This window comes from Tenrec ecaudatus, chromosome 5 (assembly GCF_050624435.1).
Source record: "Tenrec ecaudatus isolate mTenEca1 chromosome 5, mTenEca1.hap1, whole genome shotgun sequence".
Taxonomy (NCBI): domain Eukaryota; kingdom Metazoa; phylum Chordata; class Mammalia; order Afrosoricida; family Tenrecidae; genus Tenrec; species Tenrec ecaudatus.
In genome coordinates, this window is record NC_134534.1 from 8147415 (window position 1) to 8172990 (window position 25576).

At 53.5% G+C, this 25576-nt stretch overlaps 1 protein-coding gene across 2 annotated transcripts in view; it reads left to right on the top strand.

Annotated features, from left to right (window-relative positions):
• The first annotated feature begins 559 nt into the window (after positions 1–559).
• Positions 560–25576, top strand: part of DNAAF11 (dynein axonemal assembly factor 11) — a 45287-nt gene continuing 20270 nt past the window's right edge. The window contains exons 1-7 of one of the 2 annotated variants that reach the window (XM_075550573.1): positions 560–697; positions 4605–4831; positions 9609–9800; positions 13152–13229; positions 16001–16066; positions 19213–19282; positions 20237–20332. In XM_075550573.1, coding sequence (XP_075406688.1) covers positions 629–697; positions 4605–4831; positions 9609–9800; positions 13152–13229; positions 16001–16066; positions 19213–19282; positions 20237–20332 — 798 coding nt within the window. In that variant the 5' untranslated portion in view covers positions 560–628. The remainder of the gene's footprint in view (positions 698–4604; positions 4832–9608; positions 9801–13151; positions 13230–16000; positions 16067–19212; positions 19283–20236; positions 20333–25576) is intronic. The other variant, XM_075550574.1, reaches the window with a different exon arrangement.

A 25576-nucleotide genomic window follows, 5' to 3' on the forward strand; every position in this document is an offset into this window, starting at 1 on the left:
GCCCTCCCAGCGCGGGCACCTCTGTCCCTTCTGCTGTAGCCACCACTCCTGCACTGGCTTCTCTGTGCCTCAATCCATAGCCCCCGTGGACATCATCCTCTCAGGGAAGTGGCCTCTCCTGGCCTGCGGGCCGGTGGGGCTGAGACCAGGGCAGATGCAGAGAGAAAGAGGAGTGGAAATGGAGCCTCGGGTCAATAATTCTGAAGCAACCACTTTCAGGGGACCAAACTGAACCCACAGAGTCCATTTGACTCATATCCGCCCTGCAGGATAGAGTAAGCTTACCCCCGTGGGCTACCAAGACTGTCCATCTTTCCAGGTTAGAAAGCCGCCTCTTTCTCATGCTGAGAGGCTGATGGGTTTGAACCACTGACCCGATGAGTAACTCCTGGGGCTCGTCAGCAGGGCAGTGACAAACTGAGGAGACTGTGACAGTTGCCCCGGTGACATACCAACAAGGCTGTGACCCCCGCTGGGCGATCGCCCGTGCTGTTTTGCCCTGTTGATTTCCCTCTGGCCGACAGGCTGTGAAGAGCTGACGAAACTCGACCTGACGGTGAATTTCATCGGCGAGCTGAGCAGCGTCCGCAGCCTGCAGCACAATGTGCACCTGAGGGAGCTCTTCCTCATGGGCAACCCCTGCGCGGACTTTGAGGGGTACAGGCCCTTCGTGGTGGCGACGCTCGGGCAGCTGAAGGTGCGTAGGTCTGACGGGGTTGTCTGCGCACACGATACCGAGGCATCAGCCCAGCCCAGTCCAATGCTAGTCCATCAGTTAGGGTTCGGGTTCGGGTGACACAGAAAGCTGAAGCAGGGAGCAGGAAGACCCTGGCACAGTCTCCTGGGTCCGAGATCGGTGCGAACACAGCAGGGCATTGACAGCTCTCACAGCCAGGTGGTCCACATGGGGACACCCCTGGACGCAGGCAGAGTCCCAGGAAGCAGGCAGGTGGGCGGGACACGGGGCAGAGAGTTCCAGTGACTCTCAGCCTTACCCAAGAAGGCTCGTGGCCAAGGAGAAGTCCTGGGAGTGTCCAGCTGACACAGCCCTCGGCCACGTCTCCAGAGGCAGCAGAAAGGCAGGGAGCGAACGGGAACCACGGAAGGAATTGTGGGTGTCCTCAGGGCGGGGCTGTTTCAGATAAGGGACTATTCCAGAGGCTTGACATTCCAATCCTCTGCCAGCTCTTACCGGGCCCTTGAAATGGTTTTGACAAATCTTCCTAACAGCCGGCAAGGTCTTGTTCCCCTCTGAATTCTGATCTCGGAGCACGGTTAGTGTGTCCCCGCAAGTCCCGTCACCCTGCTGCCTAGCAGTGGACACCCCGACGTTTATGTTTTCTGTTCTCTCTCGCTGCCCTCGGGCAATTCCGGCGCATAGCAGCGCTACAGGACAGGGGGCACTGTCCCTGCGGGTTTCCGAGGCTGCCACTCTTCTGAAGAAGCAGAAAAGTTTCTCGCTTTTCTCTCAAGGAGCAGCTGGTGGGTTTGAACTGATGATCAGAGCAGCTAGCAGCCCAACAAGTAGCCACTCCGCCACCTGGGCTCATTCAGCATCACGAACAAGCCAAGCGGTTTGGGTTGTGGAGATGACCGCAGCACGGTGGGTAAGGAGTCCAGGCGGCACAGTACTGAAGCACGTAGCCACTCGGCGGGGCTTCAGCAGGGGGTCGGTCTGCTCTCCTCAGAACCAGTCCCTCTGAGTCAGGCTCGGCTCGGCAGCACCGGGAGCCTGGAGCCTTCTAACTCGGATCAAGAGTGACTCTCAGAAACCTGCAGGGGCAGCTCTACCCTGTCCCACAGGGTCACCGTGAGTCGGCATCGACTCGATGGCAGCGAGTTTTCTCTGGAGCTCACTTCTCTGTCCGCAGGCCTCAGAGACTGGCAGGGCCCCCTGGACCTGTAATCCCTGCGGGCTGGCCCAGTGTCTGGAGTGTACAGGTGTGACCAGCTGTCGTCAATGCTGGGGCTGGGGATTTCCTGGGAGAACAGTGAGTCCATGTCTTGGACTCCTTCTGCACTCACACCAAACACCAAAAGCCCATGGCTGTCACCTCGATGCCATCTTCCCTGACCTTGCAGGACAGGGTTGAACTGCCCACGGGCCTTCCAAGGCTGTGAACTTACGACTGCCACGTCCTTCTCCCCAGAGCGGCGGGTCTCTGCCAACTGCCAGCCTTCCCTCCACAGCCAACTGCTTAACTGCTGCGCCACTAGGACCCTTTCTTAGACCAGAGTGCCTCCCAGACCCGGTGTGTTGGGGATCCGGAAAGACATGCAGTTTCCAGGAGAACCCCTCCAGCTGAGCGAACTGGCCTCCCCTCCCTGACCTGGGCGTGGGCTCGCTTCTCAGAGGCCAGCTGTCCCGGAGTAGCCGTGCCCCCCATAGTTGCGTCCACTGACTGCCCAACAGCAGAGCTAGCTGCTCCCACGTCAAACGTCGCAGGCTGAGAGAACGCGAGTTCGAGATATCACAACCTTGGGCATTCATTTGGGTTTGGGCAAAAGTTCCAGCACACGTCCAGCCATTTGATGATCCACACACTGTTTCAGGGCCCTGTCTGTCCCCCCACACCCCACTGGCACAGCCCTCCTCAGACACCCTGCCTGGGCTCCCCATTTCCACTGTCCAGCTCCACTGCCCCTCCTGTCCGCTGAGCTGTGTTTGTGGGCACCTGCCCCCGTGGTCTCCTGTGCCGGTGGTTGAGGGACATGTTCATCCTGGGCTGGTGGTATTGTCCCCTCTGTGGGCCTGTCTGCTGTCTGACTGCCATGCATCCTTTGCCCAGCTCTGCCTGTCTGAGACAGCCCCGGATTAAACTGGCCCCTGCGTGTGACCCCAGCATCAGCAGACAGACCAAGGCTCCCACTGCTTTCCAGCCCATCTGCGTGGCGCACCTCATTCTCCTTGGCTGGGAGTAGATGCCAGTCCCTGTTACCCGGAGCCCCTGGCGGGGCTGCATGGTACCCATGGATTGTCTCCAGCCAGCGTGGACACTGCCTCTGGGCTGTGGATTGAAAGGACCTTAAATTCGGCCTTCAGTTCTCAGGTCATTGGGTTAGTTTCCTGTTGCTGCCTGTGTCAGTCTGGGTTGATTGGAGAAACAAATCCAGAGACACTCATGCGTATAAGAAAGAGCTTTGTGTACAAGAGGAACTATATATTGAGAAAACATCCCCGCCCAGTCCAGATCAAGTCCATGTCTGATATTAGCCTATATGTCCAATACCAATCTATAAAGACCTCTTCAGACTCACGAAACACATGCAATGACGCCAAATGCAGGAAGATCACAGGCCAGTGGGTGGAAGGTCTTGTGGGTCCAGTGGTGGTGTAAGCATCGCGGCACTGGCAGGGGTCTCCACGTGGCTCCTCGGCTCCAGAGCTCTAGCGTAACTCCATATGGCTTGTCAACAGGAATGTCTTGCAGGGAGTGAGGAAGTGCCAGGACTCCAGTGAGCTATTGATCTCCTTAATACCTCCAAATGCGGTCATCAAGTGGTCATCAAGCTGATTGACAAGCTAAACTCCACCCCTTCACTCTTAAGAGTCGCAAATTGACAACCGATGATGTAACTACCGCACTGCCCTGGCAAATGATCACAGAAGCCGTGGCGTAGAAAGCTCGCCTTCGTTATCTGGCTCTGGTGGCCCAGTGGTTACACGTTGGGTGGACTGTTCACCAACCGCTCCGTGGGAGAAAGAGTGGGTTTTCCACTCCCGTAAAGAGTTCCAGTCCTGGAAACTCACCCTGTCCTATAGGGTCACAGCGAGTCAGCAGCAAGTCAATGACAGGGAGGGAGAATGTGCCTGTGGTTCCCAGCCATTGCCACCTCCTTCAGAGTGACAGGTGGGTCTGAACTGCCCCCCGTATGGTTAGCAGCCAGGCGAGCTCTCAGAGGTTGGTGCCAGCAGCCTGTTAGTGGCAAACCTTACCTGACTCTGACCCAGACACTCCCTGCTGCTCTCGGCCTCCCTCAGGGCCTTTTGATGACATGGGGTCACCCTTACAAGCCAGGACAGCCTTCCCCCTCATGCTCCTTAATTCAATCACATCTCCACAGTCGCTTTTGCTGTAGAAGGGGTCACATTCAGGGCCTAGGTGAGAGGACATTGGCCTTTCTGTAAAACGAAACTGGTAAAGAAATCAACTCACTGCCATCAAGTCAGTGGTGATTCGCAGCGACCCCGGTGGCAGAGTGGCTGCACAGTAGGCTGCTCACCCCAAGATTGGCAGCGCACAGCCACCACCTGCTCCGTGGGAGAAGGAGGGGGCTTTCTGTTTCTGTAAAGCATTCCAGCCTGGGGGACTCACAGGGGCAGTTCTACGCTGTCCTATAGGGTGGCTGTGATAGGGCAAAGCAAGAGGCCATCCTTACTCTGCTAGCTTGGTTTCTGATAGTCCCCACTCATTATTTTGAGTTCCCGTCCTTGTAACTTTGGTAGACGAGGCTGCTGTGAGCCGCCGTCCACTCCATGGGCCCTCCCAGCAAGCACGGTTCACCCCACGGTCTCAGTCTCAGACATTCCTAGCGAAGTGAACTGGGAGCCGATCGAGTTGTGCCTTGGGACAAACTGCTGTTCTGGTCGTTTTTCCTCTCAGTGGTTGGATGGTAAAGAGATCGAGCGATCCGAGAGAATCCAGGCACTGCAGGACTACCCAGAGATTGAGCGACAAATCCGAGAGCAGGAAACAGCTCACCGCCTCCAGAGGACCAAAGACAAAGAAGAGGCCCAGAGGAAGCTGGAGGGAGAGCAGGGAGCCCAAGAGGAGCCAAGACGTGCCCCACCAGGCGATGGACGCCCCTCCACAGACACCCACGCTCTCTGGTAGGTGGGTCGTGATATTTACCCCTTAGGTAGCCAGCTGCCTTCTTTCCCAAGATTGCTGAGACTCCATCCATCCTTTAGGAGGTTTGTTTTAGACAAAACAATGATGCAATTTGAGGGTGAAGAATAAGAATAGCCCCTTGTTTGCAGGGAAATTCAGAGACTTTCTTCCTTTAAACAAAATAAAACAAGCCTTTGCAATGTAGCTGGCTGGAGGTGTTGTTGCTAGGTGCCGTTGGGTCTCATCCACCTGCCAGGGACCCTAAGGAGCACCGTCCGGTCCTGCATCCTCCCCACAGCGCTTCTTACCTCTGAGCCACTGTGTCAATCCATCTGGTCGAGAGCCTTCCTCTTTTCACTGCCCCTCTTCTTTACCAAGCACGATGCCCTGTCCCCAGGACCGGCCTCTCCTGGCAGCATGTCCAGAGAGCGTGAGATGTGCATAGTGCCTGAAAGTCCAGCCGACCTGAAGTGATCCTCAGACCAGTAGCTATAAAAGGCCTACTGGGCAGGTGAGCGAACAGGTGTGCCCTGATTTAGAAAAAGGGAAACATCTCCGCAAAGTCAAATGCAAATCAGGGTATTGTGCATGGGACAGTTCTGGATGTGTCGTAGCAAGGTTCTGTTTTGCGAATTAGACAATGACATATTTTTATGCAATTAGCCACCCTCTAATTGGCCTTTTTATAAGTCTACATTTTGGATGCCAGCTTCTGTGATGCGAATTGCCACTGTTGTCAGTTGCTTTGATTGTTTTCACAGTGAGCACTTCAAGTAATCTTGACAAGGGGCTCGCTTCGAATGGGGAGGATAATTATAAAATCCATGGGCCCATAAACGTTCCAATAATCACTACGGAGGCAGCGATCGCCCACCGCCCACCGCCCAGTCAGTGGATGGCAGCAGTTTGCATGTTCTCTTTGTTTTTTTTTTTTAGGATTTCATTGTTTCAGTTCAGTTACTTTAACTTTAAGCATGTGTTCACAGAATGAACGCCCATCCTTTCTGCGTGTCGTTTCGGACTCCCTGTGTAGTCACACAGCACTGTAGAATCTGCTGTTCTTGATGTTCTCTTCCAGTCTCACACTGGATTATTTATGTCAGTATTCAGCAGTAAAAGGACAAACGGCTCGGTCTTGGAAGTACGGCCAGAGTGCTCCTCAGAGGCCGGGGTGGCACGGCTCCATCCCACACACTCCGGACATGTTGTCAGGGAGACTGGTCCCTGGAGAAGGAGCCCAAGCTTGGTAAAGTAGAGGGGCAGCTAAAAGAGGACGGCCCGCAATGTCATGGACAGACCCAGTGGCTGCAGCAAAGGGCTCACACATGAGAGCCATGGTGAGGACGGCCCAGGCCCAGGAAGTGCTTGGTTTTGTTGTATACGGGTCACTGAGGGTTGCAACCAACTCGGGCACTAACAACGATGTTCCACGCTCCTCTCTGTAATGCTCTCCTGGTCACCAGTACTGACTCCTCGACCCAAGAAGCTTCTCACTCCTTGTGGACCACACGGACGGCCATCTGCTGCTTCTGACCCATCACAGCACCCACTCGGGCACAAGGCACATCATATTTGCTCGATAAGTGTGTTTTAATTGATTGATGCTGGTGACAAAAAGATATATAGATAGATAGATAGATATTCAGTCATTTGCTCTCCCTTATGATCCATTTAAATCAGTTCTACTCTTTAATATTTTCTGTTCTCTGACCAGTTGAGGTCTTTATCTGTTCTACTTGCTTATGCGTATGAGTTCTTATTTTAGTTTTTCTTTTCTTTTTCCTGCAGGTGAAATGCAGGATAGGGAATTCTATAGCGACAGTAACTGGATTAATGGTTCCTGGGGCTGTGGGCTGGTGGGTGGGTGGGGCAGCGGAAGTTCCAGGGAAATGGGGAGCTAATAATTTAATGAGGACAAGAATGAAGAAAACGTTCTAAGACTGATTGTGGTGAGGATTGTACAACTCTTCTTGATGTGATTGAACTACTGAATTGTAGGATATGTGACTTATATGCCGATACAACGGTTGAGGGGAGGGGAGGAACTGGGCTAGTCAATAAGTCATTGTCACCTAATACCCAGGCTGAATGCTAAGCTGCACAGGCAGAACATCCATAGCTTTGGGATCTTTTCTTAGACCAAGTGTAAGCTATCATCCCTTGGGTAACCCCCCTCAGTATTGTCCTCACCCCCCACCCTCCTCCCTCCCTCCCATGCCACCCCTCACCGTCCTGAGAGGAGTGGATTTCTGGGTGATGTTGATGCTCATTCCCTGGGACTGTGGCCTGGCATTCCATTGGATGGGTAACCCGCAGGACCTCCCCAGGGCCCAGTGTTTCTCAGCTGGCAGTTCTTTGGCCCTGACTGCCGCAGCTGCCGTGGCTCTGTCCGTGGTGCTAGCCGGCTGTGCCCTGGCTGGCCCTCCTCTGTGGATGACCTTCCTGCTGTCTTCCCATCTTCAGCCCCTCACGGTCTTGCTCATGCTCCTCGTGCCCATTTCTCCAGGGTGCAAGTCCAGAGCGACCTTGCCCATCACAGCCCATCCACACCTTTCCGCCTTTATGTGCACCGTCAAACTCTCTTCTAAAGGGCCTACATGGATTTGGACTCACTCAGCAACGGTACCCGAGGGCTCCGCATCTTGGGCGGCAGTGGGAACTGCAACCCTGACGCAGACTGACCAGTTTAGTTGAGTGCTGCGTGGACCGCTGATTGTGGTTTGACTTGCATTTCTGTCCCTACTAGTGAGTTTGAACGTTACTCCCCCTCAGCCACAGAGTCAAGTGGGTGCCAACGCTTAGCGAGCCCTGCAGGAAAGAGTGGGTTTCTGAGACTGTACATCTTTATGGGAGCACAAAGCCTCGTTCTTCTTCCTTGTTACAGCTTATGGTTTTGAACTTCTCACCTTGCAGTTAGCAGCTTGACAGGCAGCCCCCACCACCACCAAGGCTCCTCTTGAGTATTACTGGTGAGTTTGAATCCTTATGTTTGCTGGTGGTTCAGATTTTCTCTGCTCACATTCTCTGCCTGCGTCCAGTCAGCTATGCACTTGTTTCTCATGGATTGCTAGCTCTTGTACATTCTGGTCTGCGCTCAAACACCTTGGTCACGGTCCGCCTTGTTCATATCTTCCCCAAGCCTGTGATTTCGCTTTCATTTGAGCAAGTGGTTCTCTTTCATAAAAATGTCAACTGTTCATATAGTTCAAACTTAGTTTCGTATTTTAGAAATCTCATTTATGAAATTCTTCATCGCCTGGGTGTCATACGCCTGTTTTAGTCTAAGCATTGAATAGTTCCATATTTTCAGGTCTCCGTGTCTCTGGAATTGACCTTTATGTGTGGTGCGGGATAAAAAGAATGCAGGCTCACTCCCATGGAGTTGTTGCTGGCTCATCGCGCCCTCACAGGACAGGGTCGAACTGCCCCTGTGAGTTCCTGAGACGGCAACTCTTTACCAGTGTAGAAAGCCTCGTCTTTCTCCTGCTAGGTGTAGGATAGGCAGCTCATTAGCTACACACCCTATTAGGGTGTCATCCTTCTCCCAAGGAGTCCTGGTGGCACTGTGGGCTAAGCATTGCACAGCTACCGAGCAGGTCAGCAGTTCAAACCTACCAGCTGCTCCTCTGGAGAAAGACATTCGGCGTTGTCCTGTGAGGTTGCTATGACGTGGAACTCATCCCCCAAGCAGTGGGAATGGAGTCACAGTGACCTAATAGCCACTCCCACCATCGACCCTCCACTGGTGTGTTTGTACACCAGCTTCACCGCCTCCCAGGGAGTCTGAAGCCTTGCAGATCTGTAGTGAACCTTGACAGGGGATCGTCTCAGTTACAAAATCGCGATGGCTCTTCTTGGGGCTTTACTTTGCTGTTAGAATTTTAGAACCCCCTAATCAGTCCCCTAAACATTCCTAGTGGAATTTCGATGGAAATGGCGCCTAAGCTACATGTCAGCTGGGGGGAAATCGACATATTTGTGCCATATGTGTTTTTCTTCTTGCTGAATTTTGGAAGAACTCTGCTTACTTGGACTCTCTTTGGAGTCCTTCAGTGAGATGCTGCCATTTTCTCAACAAAGGCCTCACACCAGCTTTTTACTAGATTTGTCCCAAACTATCATGTTGAGTGGAATTTTAAAAATAGCCTTAGAATTTCCCCGAGCTGATGTATAAAGAGGCCGATGAATTGCAGACGTGATGATGTAGTAGGAAACCATCTTGCTGACCATTTAAACACTATGCAGTTGGGAGTCTGCAGAGTCCCCGTGTTTTCTATGTTGAAAAACGCTTTGTAAACCACTGCCTCTATTTTTTTCCAACCACAATGCCCCACTTCATTTCCCATATGGTACGTGCTAAGACCTCCGGAGTGGGGTGGACAAACAGCCGCAAGAAGGGGCATCTGGGTCTTGCTTCCAAGTTCAAAAGGAATGCCTTCCAAAGCAGATGTCTCATGTCTACGGACAATCCCTCCTGCGGGGTTTGGGCACGGACTAGCACACTTCTTTCTGCGCCCAGTTGACACACAGCTTTGCTCACAGCAGACACTGGATTTTCACTTCCTAGCGCACCTCTGGGAATGATGGTGGTTTTCTGATGACGTGTCAGCTCACATCAAGCCACCCTTGCCTTGTCAGGATAAGCCCTGCCGTGACCCCACATCCTTTTGCAACCACGTTTTATTTTCAATCAAGATTGCTTTAGTGGAGTCGCGATGTCTTCCAGCTCCTCCGTCCAGCCTTGAACTGATGCCCTTTCTGGGTGTTCCTCCCTAGCCCCTTTTCTTTAGAGGGCGCCGGACCTGCCCCCGCACCGGGCACCCAAGAGGAGGAGGGCGGGAAAAAGAAATCGGATGAGATGGAAGACGACCTGGCGTTCTGGAACAAGCCCTCGGTGTTCACTCCCGAGGCTAGACTGGAAACTCTGAGACACATGGAGAAGCAGCGGAGGAGCCAGGAACGAAGGAGGTATTTCATCTGTTCCCTGCTCTTGAGCTGACCGTCCTCTGGTGGAAGGGGTCCCCCCCCCCCAACACACACCTTGTTTTCCCCGGGTCTATGCTAGAGCCCTTGGGCTCTCAGGGCAACGCACAGGATTTTATGGACTTGCGTCCGCTAACCTTCATTAGTAGCAGTCCACCCTCTTGAGGACTGTGGGAGTGGTGTCATCCTGGGTTTTGTGGGTGCACTTTCCAGGTCACGCAGAGCTAGTGATAATAGTATGATCTGATCAGAGCCCCTCATTACCGTGACACTCAGAATGGGACAACGGGTGGGCAGATTGGGCTCCTTGGCTGCTTCTCCCTTTGTTTAGGAAATGAGTCATTGGGAATAAGCTTCACTCGACATCCTGTTCCCCTCACTGCAGCTTCCCCGGACATTTATAGGAGCTCACACTCTCAGATGCTGCCAGCTCTGTCTGCTGGCTTGTTTGAAGCTCCCCTCCTGAACGCTGTCATTCCCAGATTCATTTCCCATGGTTGGGTCCACCATGTCACCAAAAAACAAAAAACCAAACCCTGTGTAACTGAGTCAATGCCAACTCCTAGCAACCCTACGAGTTGAGCTGCAAGCTGCAAGGTCAGGGGTTCAAAACCACTAGCATGCTCTTTGGGAGGACAGGGCTTTCTACTCCTGTAAAGTTACTGTCTGGGAAGCCCTCGGGATCAGTTCTACCCTGTCCTACAAGGTCACCATGAGCCCTTTCACATCCTAGCATAAATCTAGCACAGAAAATGCATCACTTGTGGGGCGATTTACCTCCCGTTCCTGAACTCAGGAACGTGGTCCCTTGGCTCTGAAATACACTCAGGACGTGGCAATGGCCTGAGTGAGTCCCCATCCCTTACCCTATGACAGGCAGCTGGAGACCAGACCTAAACAAGTAGGGGGGCGTCGGGAAAGCCTAGCCATTTACATCAAACCTCCTCCCTTAACTGGACAGCGAGGCGCAGCAGCCAGGAAGCAGACATGCCCTAAAGAATGAGTTTGGAAAACTGTCACCTGTGACCTCAGGAAGTGCAGTGGAGAGCCTGCAGGAGCTCTGGGTGCTTGTCTTGGCGCTGTTTATTGGCCAATAGTTGGAATCAGAGCCGATGACAGGGAGTTTGCAGTTCTGGATGTCACTTATCTCCATCCGCTTCCTCCTTGGGGTTTTCATCCCTGTTTTACCTATGGTAATGAGAGAATTAGAGAAGCCAGCATCTCTTAGAGTACGTTTTAAGCTAAAGAGCCCCTTTGAAATGGAAATTGCGTGTGTACGTGTTATGTTTTATACTTTCTAACATACATACATACTACGTACACACATGTGCACAAAGACCTCTGATGGCATAGCGGGTTACCATCCGGCTACTCATGGCAAGGTCAGCGGTTGGAAGCCACCAGCCACTCCAGGGGAGAAAGATGAGACTTTCTACTCCCATGAAGATTTACAGTCTTCTAAAAGTGTCCTTTGTGTCACTGTGAGTTGGAATCCATTAGATGCCACTGAGATTGAGGTTACCCACCTGTGCAAAGGTAAGTCAACATGTCCAGCTACAAAACCATAGCGACCATTACTAAATAGAGATATCACACAGGACACTGCTGGGCCTAGGTATATCATCCTGATAGTCTACACACTTCTGAGGGCAGACTTTCCATCTTGAGAACCCTTCCCCCAAGTAAGTCGACCTTGGGATTTAGACCATGTCAGAATGGCAGTTTGGGCATCCCCCAGGGACTCAAGTCAGGTTCCGTGGAAACCTCTGAGTGCCCGAGGCCCTGACCTTCTTCTCGCCAGTTTTCATTTGTCTGAAAACTTCTTGCGAATAAGTTCCCGTGGTGACCTGTGATCTTTTAAAAACTCTATCGAGATGGCCCCTGAGCGATGCCATGACCTTCTGAGCTGACCTCTCTGCCTTGAACTTCAGGGGCTCAGCAGATCCTCTGGGAAACCACTGTTTTGCTTGCAGTCTTTCAGTTGAAAGCACTCTAGGGAGACGAAGACCGATGAATGATTGAAAGAAGTCGGATAGAGCCCTGCCCTGCTCACAGAGATGTGTATAAACATGTTGTGTGTGTGTGTGTGTTTGTGTGTGTGTGTGTGTGTGTAATAACCCTGTAAGAACCGGGGCTCAGGTAGCAATGCTTTATAACTTAACCTCATCCACACACCAAAAATAAATAATAAAACCCTACACTAGTTTTTTTTGGTCGATGAGTTAATTTCAACTCATGGCCACCCCTGTATGTGGAACAGAAGTACAGTGCAGAGGATCTGCGGGGCTTGGGCCATGGATCACCAGGCCTTTCTTGTGCAGTGCCTCTGGGAGGCTCAGACTACCAGACTTGCTGTTAGCAGTGGAATGCTTCACCGTTTGTTCCCCCACCCCTGCTCCACCTCAGGGACCCGTCTACACACACACACACACACACACACACACACACACACACGCACACGGTATACAGAGACATATGCACATAGATACAACTTATGAAGTTGGGCCTCAAAGGGGGATAATTTTCCTCCTCCTCTTTGGAAGCCTACCCAAGTAAGGCTGAATGGGATGGAGGTGTGAGGCTTCCTGTCCAATGAGTCTCCCACTCCAGGAGCTCCTCGGATGGTGGCGTCGTGATTGCAGCCTGCGTTCACTGGCTGGGGAGAACCAGGTGGGAGCACCCTTGTCCACGTGAGGAGCAGAGAGGCAGCTACGTCTCACTTAGAATCCTGAAGCCAGGTTGGCCTTGGCGAGTGGGAGGCCATGGAGCAGAGCCTGCAGATAGCTTTCGTCCCTACCTTGATGGCCTCTGGGCTCATGAGCCCACTGAGCAGTGACAGGCATGACTGGGGACAGAGGCTGCAAGGCTTCCACAGATACTTTGACGGAGAATTGAAGGGGTCTGGGTAAACCACACACACAGTAGACTCATTTTCCTGGGTAATCCACTCGAACCATCAGGTATATTTTCTGGGTCACATCTTTGTTGTACAGACGGCCAGAAAGAATCCAACTGCGGGTCACCCAGTTGGTTTTGACTCCTGGTGACACTACAAGCCAGAAGAGAGCTGCCCCCTTTGGGCTGCAGAGGCTGCAGAGCGTTGGGGGAGCAGACAGCCTCTTGGATTTTATGCTCTGGGCACTCAGAAAATGATTGTCAGCCAGTCTTGGTTTTATGACTCATCCCAGAAATCAGTGCTTGGCTGGCACCCATCAGCATCTTCAGCCTAAGCAGGAACCCCCTGATGAAGCTGCCGTACACACTGCTTCACAAAAATACTAATCATTTCTATGCTCTCTTGCTCCCCCCATGCCACCGCCCACCCCCAACCTTAAGTGAAAAGGAGAAGGAAGTGAAGCCACCCAGGACATTGATCACTCAAGACGGGAGAGCCCTGAATGTCAACGAGCCCAAGTACGTGAGTCACGTGGGGTTCGTGTTGGCCGTGGTGGGTGACGGCTTCCAGGGCAGGCTTGCCCTGCAGAGAAGGCGCCTGACCGCTCCCCACCACGCGGATGGGCCCGCCAGCCCTGTCGCTTCATGTCCACCCATTTACAGTCCAGGCACATCCAAGAGGCTGTCTTCCAAGCGCTGCACCTTGTCCTCCATGTTCCTGGCGTCCGGCGTCCGGCTTGCGATGACCACTGTGGGCCGGCTTTAGGGCCCTTCTGGGAAACCAGTGCTCGGTTGACACACGTCTTCAGCTCTGTGGCCCTCTTCTCCTTCCCTCCTTCTCATGTCACAAAACCCCAGCCCTGTTGGAAGCCAATACTCAGCCACCCCGGGGCACCCCCGCCCACTGGTCTGGCTCATCGCGGTGACCACACATCTCAGAAGGACTTCGGCCCCCTCCCTGTCTTGTCCCATGTAATTCCGTGTCTCCCCCTCTCCCTGTGTCCTCTCTGCCTCCACTCCCTCCTGTCCGCATCCAGTGGCACCGTTCCCGACTGCCCTGCTGGAAGCCAGGCTCCGCTTCTTTGGCTGAGAAGTAGCAGCCTCAGAAGAGGGCTCCTTCTCTCATGCCAGGCTACCCACGTGCCCTGCGGCTGACCCCTCATGGCGTCTGTGCAAGGACTTGACTTCTATAAGACCCCTTCTCCCTTCTGCATCCTTCCATCAGCACGCAAACGCAGCTTAATGGTCGTCTTTCTTACTCCCTCACGCTCATGCCATCTCATGCCATCTCACGCCATCGTATCTGCTTGCAGCCCTAGAGCACAGGCCAGACCCGCCCCGCGAGTTTCTGAGGCTGAACATCCTTCTGGGTCTAGAAAGTCTCATCTTCCTCCATTGAACCCGCTGGTGGTTTCGAACAGCGGACCTGGAGTTTAGCAGCACAACCCACTACCCCACCAGGGCTTTTTATGGAAGTAGGAAGCCTCCTCTTCCTCCCGAGGATGAGCTGCTGGGTTTCATTTGCCGGCTTTTGTGTTGAGGAACCCAACATGTGACCCACCCAGCCACCAGGGGGCCTCCTTCATGCATTGCTACATCCGGGCCCACCTCCCTGCCCGCTAATACTCAGTGTCTTTAACCGTTTGCTCTGCTCATTCTCTGCCTCCCCACTACCGTGGACCCCATCATCCTGGCACTTCTCTCATCCTAGCGTTTCTGCGTTCCATGTTCCAATCCCCGTCCCTGTTCCAGGCACCCTCTTAGCAGGTGTGGATGGAACAAAGCATCCCTCTGCTTCTTGGTGCCTTCGGTTCTGACCATGTCCTGGCCTCACGAGCTGGCCTGGCTGCTGCAGCACAGGGTCCTTGTCTGCTTGTTGTTGCCATCGTCTCCCACCATGCAGTGGGAACACGCCCCTGCGCTCTCATCTTCCTGCAGCTTCCTCTGTGGAGCTGGACCGACCCTGCACCTCTGAGCCCTCTCTTTCCACTGCTTTCATTGCTAAAGACCCAGCCTCTTCCCTGAGAGCCAGCAGTCCGGCATCAAGATGTGGGGAGCAGATGGCTCTCTGAAACTGCCCACGCCTGAGCCCCTACTCCCCTTGTCACCCCCAAGGCCAGTCTGCACCATTCCTTGTGTATCCCCTTGGAATTCCCATCTCAGCCATGAGCACCCACCTAGTTGGTAAGATCCAAACTCCTGGATTCATCCAGTCAGCTCTTCCTTCAGTATCACCGGGGTCCAAGCACTTGGGATGGATTCCATCGTCACCTGCACAGACTACCCCTAGGTTGGTAGGTAGCCTCCAGAGATGCAGGGAGGGAAGAGCGGGCTTCCCAAGTCCCCAGATGTTAGTGGCACTTGTTAATGCTCTCAGGTTCTCTGGCTACAAGACAGCCCAGTCCCCGACTATGCTTACAAAGAGACCAAGTCAGTCCTCCTGAGTGCCCAGTGTGGGAGCTGGGCTCAGGCTCGGTCTCCCGGCTAGCAGAAGCCTTAGGCCTTTGGCATCTTGCTGGAGCTCAGATGGCAGCCTTGCCAGCCTCGCCAGCCCCTCTGAGCCTGGGGGTCTACATATGGAAGCCAGAGGTCACAGGTAACAGGCCGAGTTTCAGGCTTTTCCAGGTCGCGGAAGATGAAGGGGTGGGGGCTGGTGGCGGAGCAGGTTACATGTTGGGCTGCGAACTGAAAGGTCACAGTTCGAAACCACCAATGGCTCCTGGGGAGAAAGACGAGGCTTTGTTCCTATAAAGTGTGACAGTCTTGGAAACTCATGGAGGGGAGGGGCAATTCTACCTTCCCTGTCTAGGAGGGGCCCTATGAGTCACCGACTCTGGCAGGGAGAGAGGAGGGGGACGGATGTGGGCCCCTCACACTCAGGAAGAGAAAGCTGGGCAAGCAGGAGCAGGCGCCTTCTAGCAGTTTCCCTGAGGCATTTCAGGGTGTCGGGTTGCACACTCAGAAAGGAAAACTTCTGCCAGCAGATGGCTCCAGCTCCGTTGAGATGGCTCCCATGCTCACAGCTGGCTGTGCAACGTGCCCTCAATCGGCCCATTTCAAGGGGGCTGTGGCTGCAACGTGTGCATCCCTATGTGGAAGGCTTCCACTGGGATTACAGGATGGACGGCTCGGGCATCTTAGCCCCCATTGGCCCAAACACACCGCTGCTGGGGTCATCACAGAATTACCATCAGCTCTCCCCCTGGCGCTGTGATGTGTGGGGGTTATCGCTACAGTATTGCTAAGGGACTTAATTCTATCACCCCGACCCCCAATGTGTTGTGTCCTAGACTTGACTTCTCTTTGAAAGACGACGAGAAGCGTAACCAGATCACCTTGGACCTGGCCGTCTACAGGTAAAGCTGCTTCCTGTGCTGGGTTCCCTGCCACGGCCTGTTGTTGTCGCAGTAGCAAGCTCTTGAGTCAGAGACGTTTTGAAATGGAGTTTGGCATTCCCTGAAGCCCTGGTGGCATAGCAGGTTTTACACTGGGCAGTTGATCGCAAGGCCAGCAGTTCGAAACCGCCGGTGGCTCTCTGGAAGAAAGATGAAGCCTTTTATTCCTCCTGTAAAGGGTGGCAGTCTCAGAAACTCACAGGGGCAGTTCTACCCTGTCCTGTAGGGTTACTAGGAGTCAGGACCAGCTCTATGGCAGTGAGTTTTTTGAGGTCTCCCCTCGGTGAGGGCCAGGGAGCATGGTGGTTCACTGGGAGAATGCTCACATTCTTGGGGGTGGGGGCACAAAACCCAAACTCACTGCCATGAAGTTGCTTCATCGCAGAGTAGGACTGTCCGTGGTTTTCCAAGACTGTAACCCTTTTTGGAAGCAGAAAGCCTCATCTTTGTCCTGGGAAGTGGATGGTGGGTTTGAACTGCGGACGTTGCTGTTGGAAGCCCAATTCATAACTCACCAAGCCCCCAGGGATCCTACCAAGTGGGGCACCCAAGTTCAATTTCCAGTCAACGCACCCAAGCACAGCCCGGTCAGTAGAAGTCTGTGTCTTGCTACCATGCCAAGCAGGTTTCAGCAGAGCTTCCAGATGTAGACTAGCAAGAAAGGCCTGGCAGCTTCAATCCCCAAATCAGCCGGTGAGCACCCTGTGGATTACCATGGTCCCTTGTGTGACCAGTCGTTCAGGGCCTGGAAGCGTTTTGCATGTTCCCCTGTGCAGATCACCAGGAGGCAGGGCCACCTGTCCGCAGCTTCTTCTCTGGAGGTCTCAGCATCCCTGGGAGGGTGGGGAGCTGGGGCCATGTTGTCTCAGAATGACCCAAGAGCAGGTGCCTTTTCAGAGGGTGAATGTAGAAAGCGGAGCAGCCAGGGCTGAACCCTGAGCCCTCATTCCATGTCTTGTCCCTTCCTCTCGGACTCCTGTAATTTCACCCGCCTGTGCAGACCCCGGGTCTCTCGGGCCCCCGGGCTGACCTTGCTGTTGGGTCCACGTAAGCACTCTCCAAGTCCTCCTCTGCATTCATACCTCCCACCCGAGGTCTCACTGAAGGGAGGCAGAGCCCCTTTCCCTTCCAGTCTGCTGGCCACCTTCTGCCAGAGTCTTAAGGACTGCCACACCCTTGCTGTTGGTGTAGTAAGGTGCTCCCAGTGCCTGATCCTAAACCTCCATGCTAACGCCCCTGGCTGTCTATATTCACACAAGGATTCATTGACTCTGCGTCCCTACCGCCTTGACTTGCTGACGCCCCTGACTGGCTGGCTCTGCATCCTGCCTCTACCCTCACAGAGCTGGGACCCAGTGGGGAGCCGGGCAGGGAACAGCCAGGCAGCCAGTGCCCACTCACGTGTGGGCACAGTGAGAACTGTGCTGCAGGCTGCAGATGGGGGCTGGGGCTGGTGGGCAGGGCACAGGAGGGAGAGCTTGGTGAATGTGGCCTGGGGTGGAGGAGGGGGACAGGAAAATGTGAGGGGTGGGAAGCAGCAAGCCTCCTGAAGGCCTGGTGGGAGAGGGTTTCAAGCAGGCAAACGGGACCCATGAAGGTCTCATGGAGAGGGCTGGGTGGACACCGCTGGAGGCTGGCAACCTGGAAGAGGAGCCCTGGTGGCTTCATGGTTATGGTGCATCACACTGTGATCTGCAAGGTCAGCAGTTTGGGACCTCTCAGCTGTGATCAGGGAGAGAGAGGATGGGGCTTTCCACTCCCATAGAGCGACCGTCTCTGAAACCCACAGGGGCCAGGCCCCCCTGGGCTGTCGGGTCGCTGGGAGTCAGACTAGACTCAATGGCAGTGAGTTTGGTTAACCGCGGGAGAGAATCCGTAGCTCACGGAAAGAGGAGGTCTCAAACCTGGAATGCCAGGAACCCTGGAACGCGTTTCATGAAGTGAAATAGAGTGGCCAGAGGCAGTTGAGTCCACTGGGATCCCTGGTGGGCCCTCTGTGTCAGAGGAGAGCTGTGCCCCTCCCCCCCACAGGGTTCCCAGAGCTGGTGTTGTAGACCGAGACTACCAGGCCCTTCTTTCAAGCCACCTCTGGGGTGCCTTCGCTGAGGGCACTAACCATTTGACTCACCTGAACTCTGCAGGGACCATCTCCATTGGGGACGGGCATTACTACCGTGGCATACGTAGAGAGGGACCTGGTCCACGGGGACCGAGCCTGGGTCTGTCGTCCCTCCACTCTGGACAAGTTGCTCTCGGTGACCCTGGAATCCCGCCTGCCTTTTCCCACGGGGACGATGGGTATTGAAACATGTGTGATACCTCTGGGGCTGCATTTCCTTTCCCGAGGGGTTGCAGCTGGCTCCCATAGACAAGAGCAGAAGCACCCATGCTGCCCAGGTGATTCTGATCCCAGAGGCCCCGGGCCACGGAGTCAAGCTGCCCCCTCCCCTCCCACCGGGTCTCTAAGAGGTCCCCTAAGGAGAACAGGTCCCCACTTCTCTCTGTGCAGACCCCTGGGGGTTCTACCACCCACCGGGGCTAGCAGCCTCACTCTCAACAATGGTGCCGTCAGGCTTTCTGTAGGCCCACGAGTCCCAGAGAGCTGTTGCCCCCTGACCCGACGCCTAGACTCTGCCCTAAGTGACCTTGGGCTCTGCTTGTCCGCAGGAGGGGCCGGCCTCCAGGCGAGAAGGTGCAGACCAGCTGCAGACTAGCTGCCTTGCCCGAGACCCTCAGGAAGCAGGGCTGGTGGTGGCGGGCCAAGCACACACAGTAGACTCAGCTTGCCAGGGCCCTCGAGTCCTGGGGTTTAAAATAAATATTCACGAGAGGCGAGCTCACAGAGAGCTGTTTTCTGCAAACCTCTGGTGTTTCGGGTGCTAGCTATTTCTGGATGAGGGGCAGTCAATGCCAAATGCGCTCTGGGGTCTAGAGAGGAAATTGCTGATCTGTGGCTTTGCCTTTGGGCTGGGGATTAACGGAAGACTAAGTGTCATAAGAGCCATCTAGCATAGCGATTTTAACCCCGCGAGGCTTAGAGTGAGTGGCCCAGGCGTGTGAATGCTGTTGGTGAGCGTGCCAAGCTTCCACTGTGTTTTCTCCTGAAGGTACATGGACACCTCCTTAATCGACGTGGATGTGCAACCAACCTACGTACGCGTGACGGTGAAAGGGAAGGTAGGTACGCCTCTGGCGCCCCGTGCAATCTCAGAAGCTCAGGCTGGGCCTCTACTAGACTGTCTCCATCTTTTTTTTTTTTTTTTAAGTATTATTGAAATAGAAAAAGAAAAAAAGTCTCCAATCAAGGAGCTACTTGTTAGCTCTAACTTTCACCCTCAGGTCTACCAAACCCTGCAGCTGGCTGCAGATCATTTTCAGCTTGATATAATCCATCTGTTCAATGCTTCTGTCCCTCTGGTTAGTACATCCCCCCCACTCCCGCCCGCCCAGGATGATAAAAATGACTATGTAGGTCGTAGCTTCTGCCCAAAGCTAGCGTATCCTTCTCAATGACCAATGATTTCATTGATCACCACTCTCATTTCAGAGCTAGCTTTTTTGAAATAGCCTTTAAACATTTTGTTGTTGTTGTTGCTGCTGCTGCAGGAGCCCTAGTGGCATAATGGGTTAATCAGGGCATTGCCGGTAACAGCAAGGTCAGCAGTTTGAACCCACCAGCAGCTCCGCAAGTAGGAAGATGAGACTTTGTACTGCCTCGAAGGGTTACAGTCTCAGAAACCCCAAACCCTAGTCCTCCGCTGCCCTCTGTCGGTGGCTGTGAATTGGAATCAGCTTGATGGCAGTGAGCCTGGTTGAGTTGGGCCACTGAGCCTTTAAATTCAAGTTCGTTTGAAGGCTTCTCAAACGGAAACATGTTGACTAGAAGTTTCGTCTGTAAATTGTGCCCCAGCCGTTTCTCTCTCTTGGTGGTTAATGAAAGCTCTCCCTGGGCCCTTCAGTGAAATCATTCAGGCGTGTAGAACAGAGCCACGTCCGAATCTCCCCTAAGACGCCCAAACACGTTTCCCCCACGGAATGGCAGAGCCGGAACTTCTAACGCAAGCCCCTCTAGACCTAGCTCTCTCCAGGGCTATGGGCTCCCCCCAGATCCCTCTTCGCCTTTTTCTCCAGCCATTTCAACTCGTCCTTCCTGCCGAGGTGAGGCCCGATAGCAGTTCTGCACGGAGATCTCAGACCACGGGCCACCTGGTCATCTGCATGCCCAAGGTAGGCAAGGGCACCTGCAGCCACTGGGCCTGCTCGGTCCCTTCCTGGGAGAACTGGAGCAGTTGGGGCTGATGTCCACTCTGGCTGGGAGAGCCAGGGACTGTGCTCATAGTGATTCAGGCAGGAGGACACCGCCGTAAGGCTGGGAAGCAGGTGGGGGCCAGTCGGTTTCGCCGTCCATCTCACCAGTGGGTCTGGCTCTTTGCCAACCCCTTCCCTACCCGACCTCCCGAGTCTCTGCAGACCAGAAGTGAATCCCAGGGTCTCTCCCTAGGAGGGCGGGTGGCCTCAAGGACACACGGTTCCCGGGTTACAAGCCTCTGACTCCAGCTGACACACAGCCCAGGCTGTAAACCAACCACCCAGGAAGCCAATTTAATAATAAGCTGATAACAAGCCACACAGTGGTTCTGAAATAGCAAGCGGTGCTGCCCTTTTGTGGTTACTTTCTTCTTATGATGCGGATGTTGGAGTATATCTGGAACTCTTTCTTTCTTGGTTTTTACACACGGTATTCTAAGACAGACCTCTGCCTGTCGTTAGATTTGAACTGTCCCTAACTGTTCCCATGTACCTGCTGAGTCAACTTAGACAGACTCAGGGTGGAACTCCACCAACATCCAGGGCCTACCCAGAAAACTCAAAACGCCAGGATTATTTGTTTCCTGATTATGTGAAGGTAAGATCATTTACTTTTTGCCTCACCACTTAAGCATTCGTGTGTGTGTGTGTACACGCATGTGCCTAATTCCCAATGGTGGTGGTGATTGTTTTACGTAATCTTAAACGCTTCGGATTTTTCTCTACAAACAATGGGTCCGAAAGCAGGTCTGTTTTTGTTGTTGACAGCCGCTGGGGACCTTGATAAACACGTGTTTCCCTCCCTGCCCTTTACCTGTGGCAGAAACCTCTCCTTCGTGGACGTCTTTGCAGCAGGTCACGTGAGCATCTCCCTGGAGCCCTCAGCCGAGTCAGATGGTCAGGGCCCGCAGGAGCTGGCACACAGGCCGGCCAGCCAAGGCTGCTCTGGTCTTCCAGTCCAGAGTAGACGCTCAATGCGTGCAAAGGGCCTACAGTGTAGACCTATCGTCACACCTCACCTACCGGGCCTTCGTAACCAACCCCCAAACCAACTCACTGTCCTCGAGTCCATGCTGACTCCTGGTGACCCCGTAGGACAGGGCAGAGCTGCCCTGGAGGTTTCCGAGACTGCAACTCTTTATGGGCATCTTGTTTGTCTCACGTGGGTGGCTGGGGATTTGAACTGCTGACCTAGCAGTTAACAGCCCAACCGGTAACCACGACACCACCAGGGCTCCCGGGATCTTTACAACAAACAGCTTCAGCAGGGAAAGCAGGGGGCATTCTACAGCTGCCACCCACGGGAGCATCAAGATGACGGATCAGCGGACCTCCTGGTTACAGAGTAAAGCACCGTATTAAAATGTCAGCTTCAGAGCAAAATAAAACTTTCTGCCCAAAGGCAGGCCCTTAACTGCATTGGGGACTGGCTGATGAGCGCTGGGGCTGGAGCTGGACTATTCCCAGTTAATTGGATCTCCAGCCAGTCGGAAGCCACGGGCTTGCCCCCCGGAGGGTGGTCTCCTTCCCTCGCCCCAGCCCAGGGCCGCACGTGCGCCTGACTCTCCCCTCGGACGACTGGTCCTCACAGCTCTCGCTGGACACAGAGCAGAGTGAGAAGCAGCAAGATATGCGGAATCTGACGGTGAGAATGCAGCCCACTGCTCCACTGACCCCACCAAACCCATGGTCATCGGTCGATTCTGCCTCCAAGTGACCCCACGGGACAGAGCAGCGTGACCCCCGAGGGTCTCCAAGGCTCCCCTCTTTACAGAAACCAACTGCCCCTCATTCTCCAACACACCGGCTAGCCTCTGAGTTCAGACCTCAGTTTCCGGGCAGCAGCCTCGAGTCATCAGCACTCTGACCACGTGCCACCAGGGCTCCGCAACATTACCACTTACCCTGTGTGTGCTGCACGAGGGCGTGGCATGCCTTACAAGGGGGCTACATTTTGGGAGACTCCAGAAAGAGCCCAGAGACCCAGATGTTGCCATTGATACCTGTGTGTTCTTCTTGTGACACACACAGATGGTCGTTGGCTGTTGTGAACACACCCACTCAGCGTAATGGAGCCTGTTGGTGACCCGGGGACTGCCAGTGTGTCTGTTTTGTGGCGATCAGCACTTTGATTCCTGAAACCTTTGTGAGGAGCTGTCACGGGCCTGGGATCCCCAAAGTCTCGGGAACCACAGGGGCAGTTCTCCCCTGGCCTACAGGGTCGCTGTGAGCCAGAATGGACTCGGCGCCTGTGAGTTTCAGGATCCATAAAGATGAAACAGCACCCGAATTACAAGGGCTCAGTTTACTAGTTTCGTGACTTTGGAGATTAGGTAGCCTCGCTAAGCTTTTATTTCCTAATATCGCTCTTAAGAGACACACAGCACATGAAAGTCATAGACTCATAAGCACTCAGTGAGTATCCGCTAGCATTCCGTTTAATGCAAATTTCATTATGCAGACTAGATATTAGTTACTCAAAACAAAACAAAATCTTCTTTGTTCCTATCTTGTTGCTTTCTTCCTTGTTTTTTTAATCTGGTACACAGGCAGTGGTTAAGTGTACGTTTAAACTCACCAGTCTGCTTCCGTCAAGACTTGCATTCTTGGAAGCCCTTTGGGGTGGTTCCACCCTGTCCTATAGGGTCACTAGGAGTCTGAGTTGACTTGACAGTGAGGGGCTGGTGTGTGTGTGTGTGTGTGTGTGTGTGTGTGTGTGTGTGTGTGTGTGTGTGCCTTTGAAAGGGCTTGAGATCAATTAGACCCAGTTCAGTTCATCAAGCACTCGCTTTGAGCTCGAAGTGCCAGTTGACAGACAGACAGAGGAGCAAGGAGCTTCCCATCTCCTACAAGCTCTCCGTTCTGTAGGGGAGGCAGGGCTCTAAGGTGCACTCATTAGGTCGAGAACGGAAGGAGTCCGTGGAGCAGATGAGGGAAGAAGTAGGTGTGTGTTACCAGGGAAACCCGGAGAACAAACACCTTTGAGAAGGATGTGCCGAGAGCACAGACTCGTCCATGGGAGCTGGCGGAATGGAGGCTGCTGATCACTTCAAGGAAAGATTGACTGCAGGAAGCAGCGATACGGAGGGGAGATCAGGATTTCAGATACCTCCTTTGAGGACCTGTTCTTTGGATGGGGACGAGGAACTGGAAGGTGGAGGTGCCAAGGGGCCAGAGGAGGGTTTTTGAAGAAGGAGGTGATGCTCAAACGTAAAGCCGCATGAAGGAAGGAGACGGGAGACTCCGTGGAGGTTGAGTGAGAGAAGGCAGCTGAAAGTACAGGCTGCAAATTTGAATTGGTTTGACTTATAAAGGAGCTCTGGGGCACAGTGGGCAAAGGACGCGGTTGTTTCCTGAAAGGTGGGCAGTTCAAACACACACACACACACACACACACACACACACACACAAAGATGTGGCAGTCTGCATCCATAAAGATTAATAGCCACTGAAACCCTTGGGGAGCCAGTTCTGTGCCGCCCTGTAGAGTCAGTCTGCGTGGGAATCGGCCCGACTGCAGTCAGAATGACTTCCAAAGGAAGTCCGGTAGCGCTGCCTCAGACAGCTTTTTGAACTTGGAATTTTCACTCTGAGCTGAAGACGTGGTGGTAGTTACACAATTTCATGTCGACTTGATAACTAAAGTGAAGGGGTGGAGTCTAGCCTGTCCATCAGGTCACAGCCTGATTATACCTCCTGGTGGGTGTGACCTTCTCATGTGGATTCTGGAAACTTCATCTCTTCCTCCCTGGAGGTAGGACACACACACTCTCTCTCTGCTTCATCTTCCTGTTGACAAGCCACGTGGAGTCACGTTGATGGCAGCCAGAGCCTTGGAGAAATGTCCACTGCCATTGGACCCACAGGATTTCCCATCCACTGGCCTATGATCTTCCTGCATTCTGCATCATTGCATGTGCTGCCTGAGTCTAATGAGGAATTCATGGCTGATAATGGATTTATGGGCTAATATCAAACTTAGGGACTTGATCTGGACTGGCCTGGGATGTTTTATTAATGTATAATTACTTGATATAAAGTTCTCTCTATGAGTGACTCTGGATTTGTTTCTCTAGTCAACCCAGACTTACAGAAGCCTTAGTTGACTGACCCACGCAGGTCGAAGCCAACTCTGCAAACCTAAAGGAAATTACACTTAAAACCAACCTGTCAATATGCAGTAAGTGGATTCATCAGTGACAGGCCACTGTAATTCTTGATGGGCCTAGAATGGATCATCTTTTTGAGTGGTGGCTGGTGGTTTTGAACAGCTGACCTTGTAAGCAACAGCCCAACATGTAACCACTACCCCACCAGGGCTCCTGTTTGGACTGATGAGGCCAATTGGACTGTTTAACTCAAGAGCCAACTCAAGAGTGAGTTTAACTCAGGAGCACATCGTGTCCAGATTAGCTGAACCTTGGCGACTAAACCAATTGCTGGCCAGTGGGGATGGTGTTACTTTGGCTGGTTTGATTGGTCGGATCCCATTCCTTGAGCTGGGGACGGGGCCTTAAGCCTGGAGCAAGTCACTCCGGCCCCCGAGGGGAAGAGGAGTTCCAGCCGTCCGGAAAGGAGGTGCTGATGGCGGGGAGGAGAAGAGTGAGGGCGGGCATGTCTGCCGCAGAGGGTGGGGACTTGATAACCAGGCCTGGTTCCTAATGATTTCATCCCGCTCCATTTGCCCACAGTCAGTTTCACACCAGCAATTCTTTCTTGCAAGGCGCACCCACGTGTAGCTACTCCGAGGCAATTCAGCAGCAAGTCGCGTTTGTCGACAGGCAGGAACATGGCACACACAGCCCCCAGGACTGCCCTGCCCTTGGCCAATGCAACAGATGAAGGAGCTCGTCCGGGCTCATTCGCATATCTTCCAGGGGAATGGCAGAGATGACTTAATTAGCTCTACACTGTGATCCAGATGTCGGGTGTGACACTCAGATCAGCCCACGGCTCTGGAAACTTCCACCACCACTGACAAGCCAGGGATCTAAGGGCCAGCCAGGCGCTTCCTGAAGGAAGTAGAAATCTTTCATGCTATAAAACACATGAGAGAGAGAGAGAGAGAGAGAGAGAGAGAGAGAGAGAGAGAGAGAGTGTGTGTGTGTGTGTGTGATGTCATGCTGGAGAAAAAAAGCATGGGTGAAGACTGGTTGAAGAGGA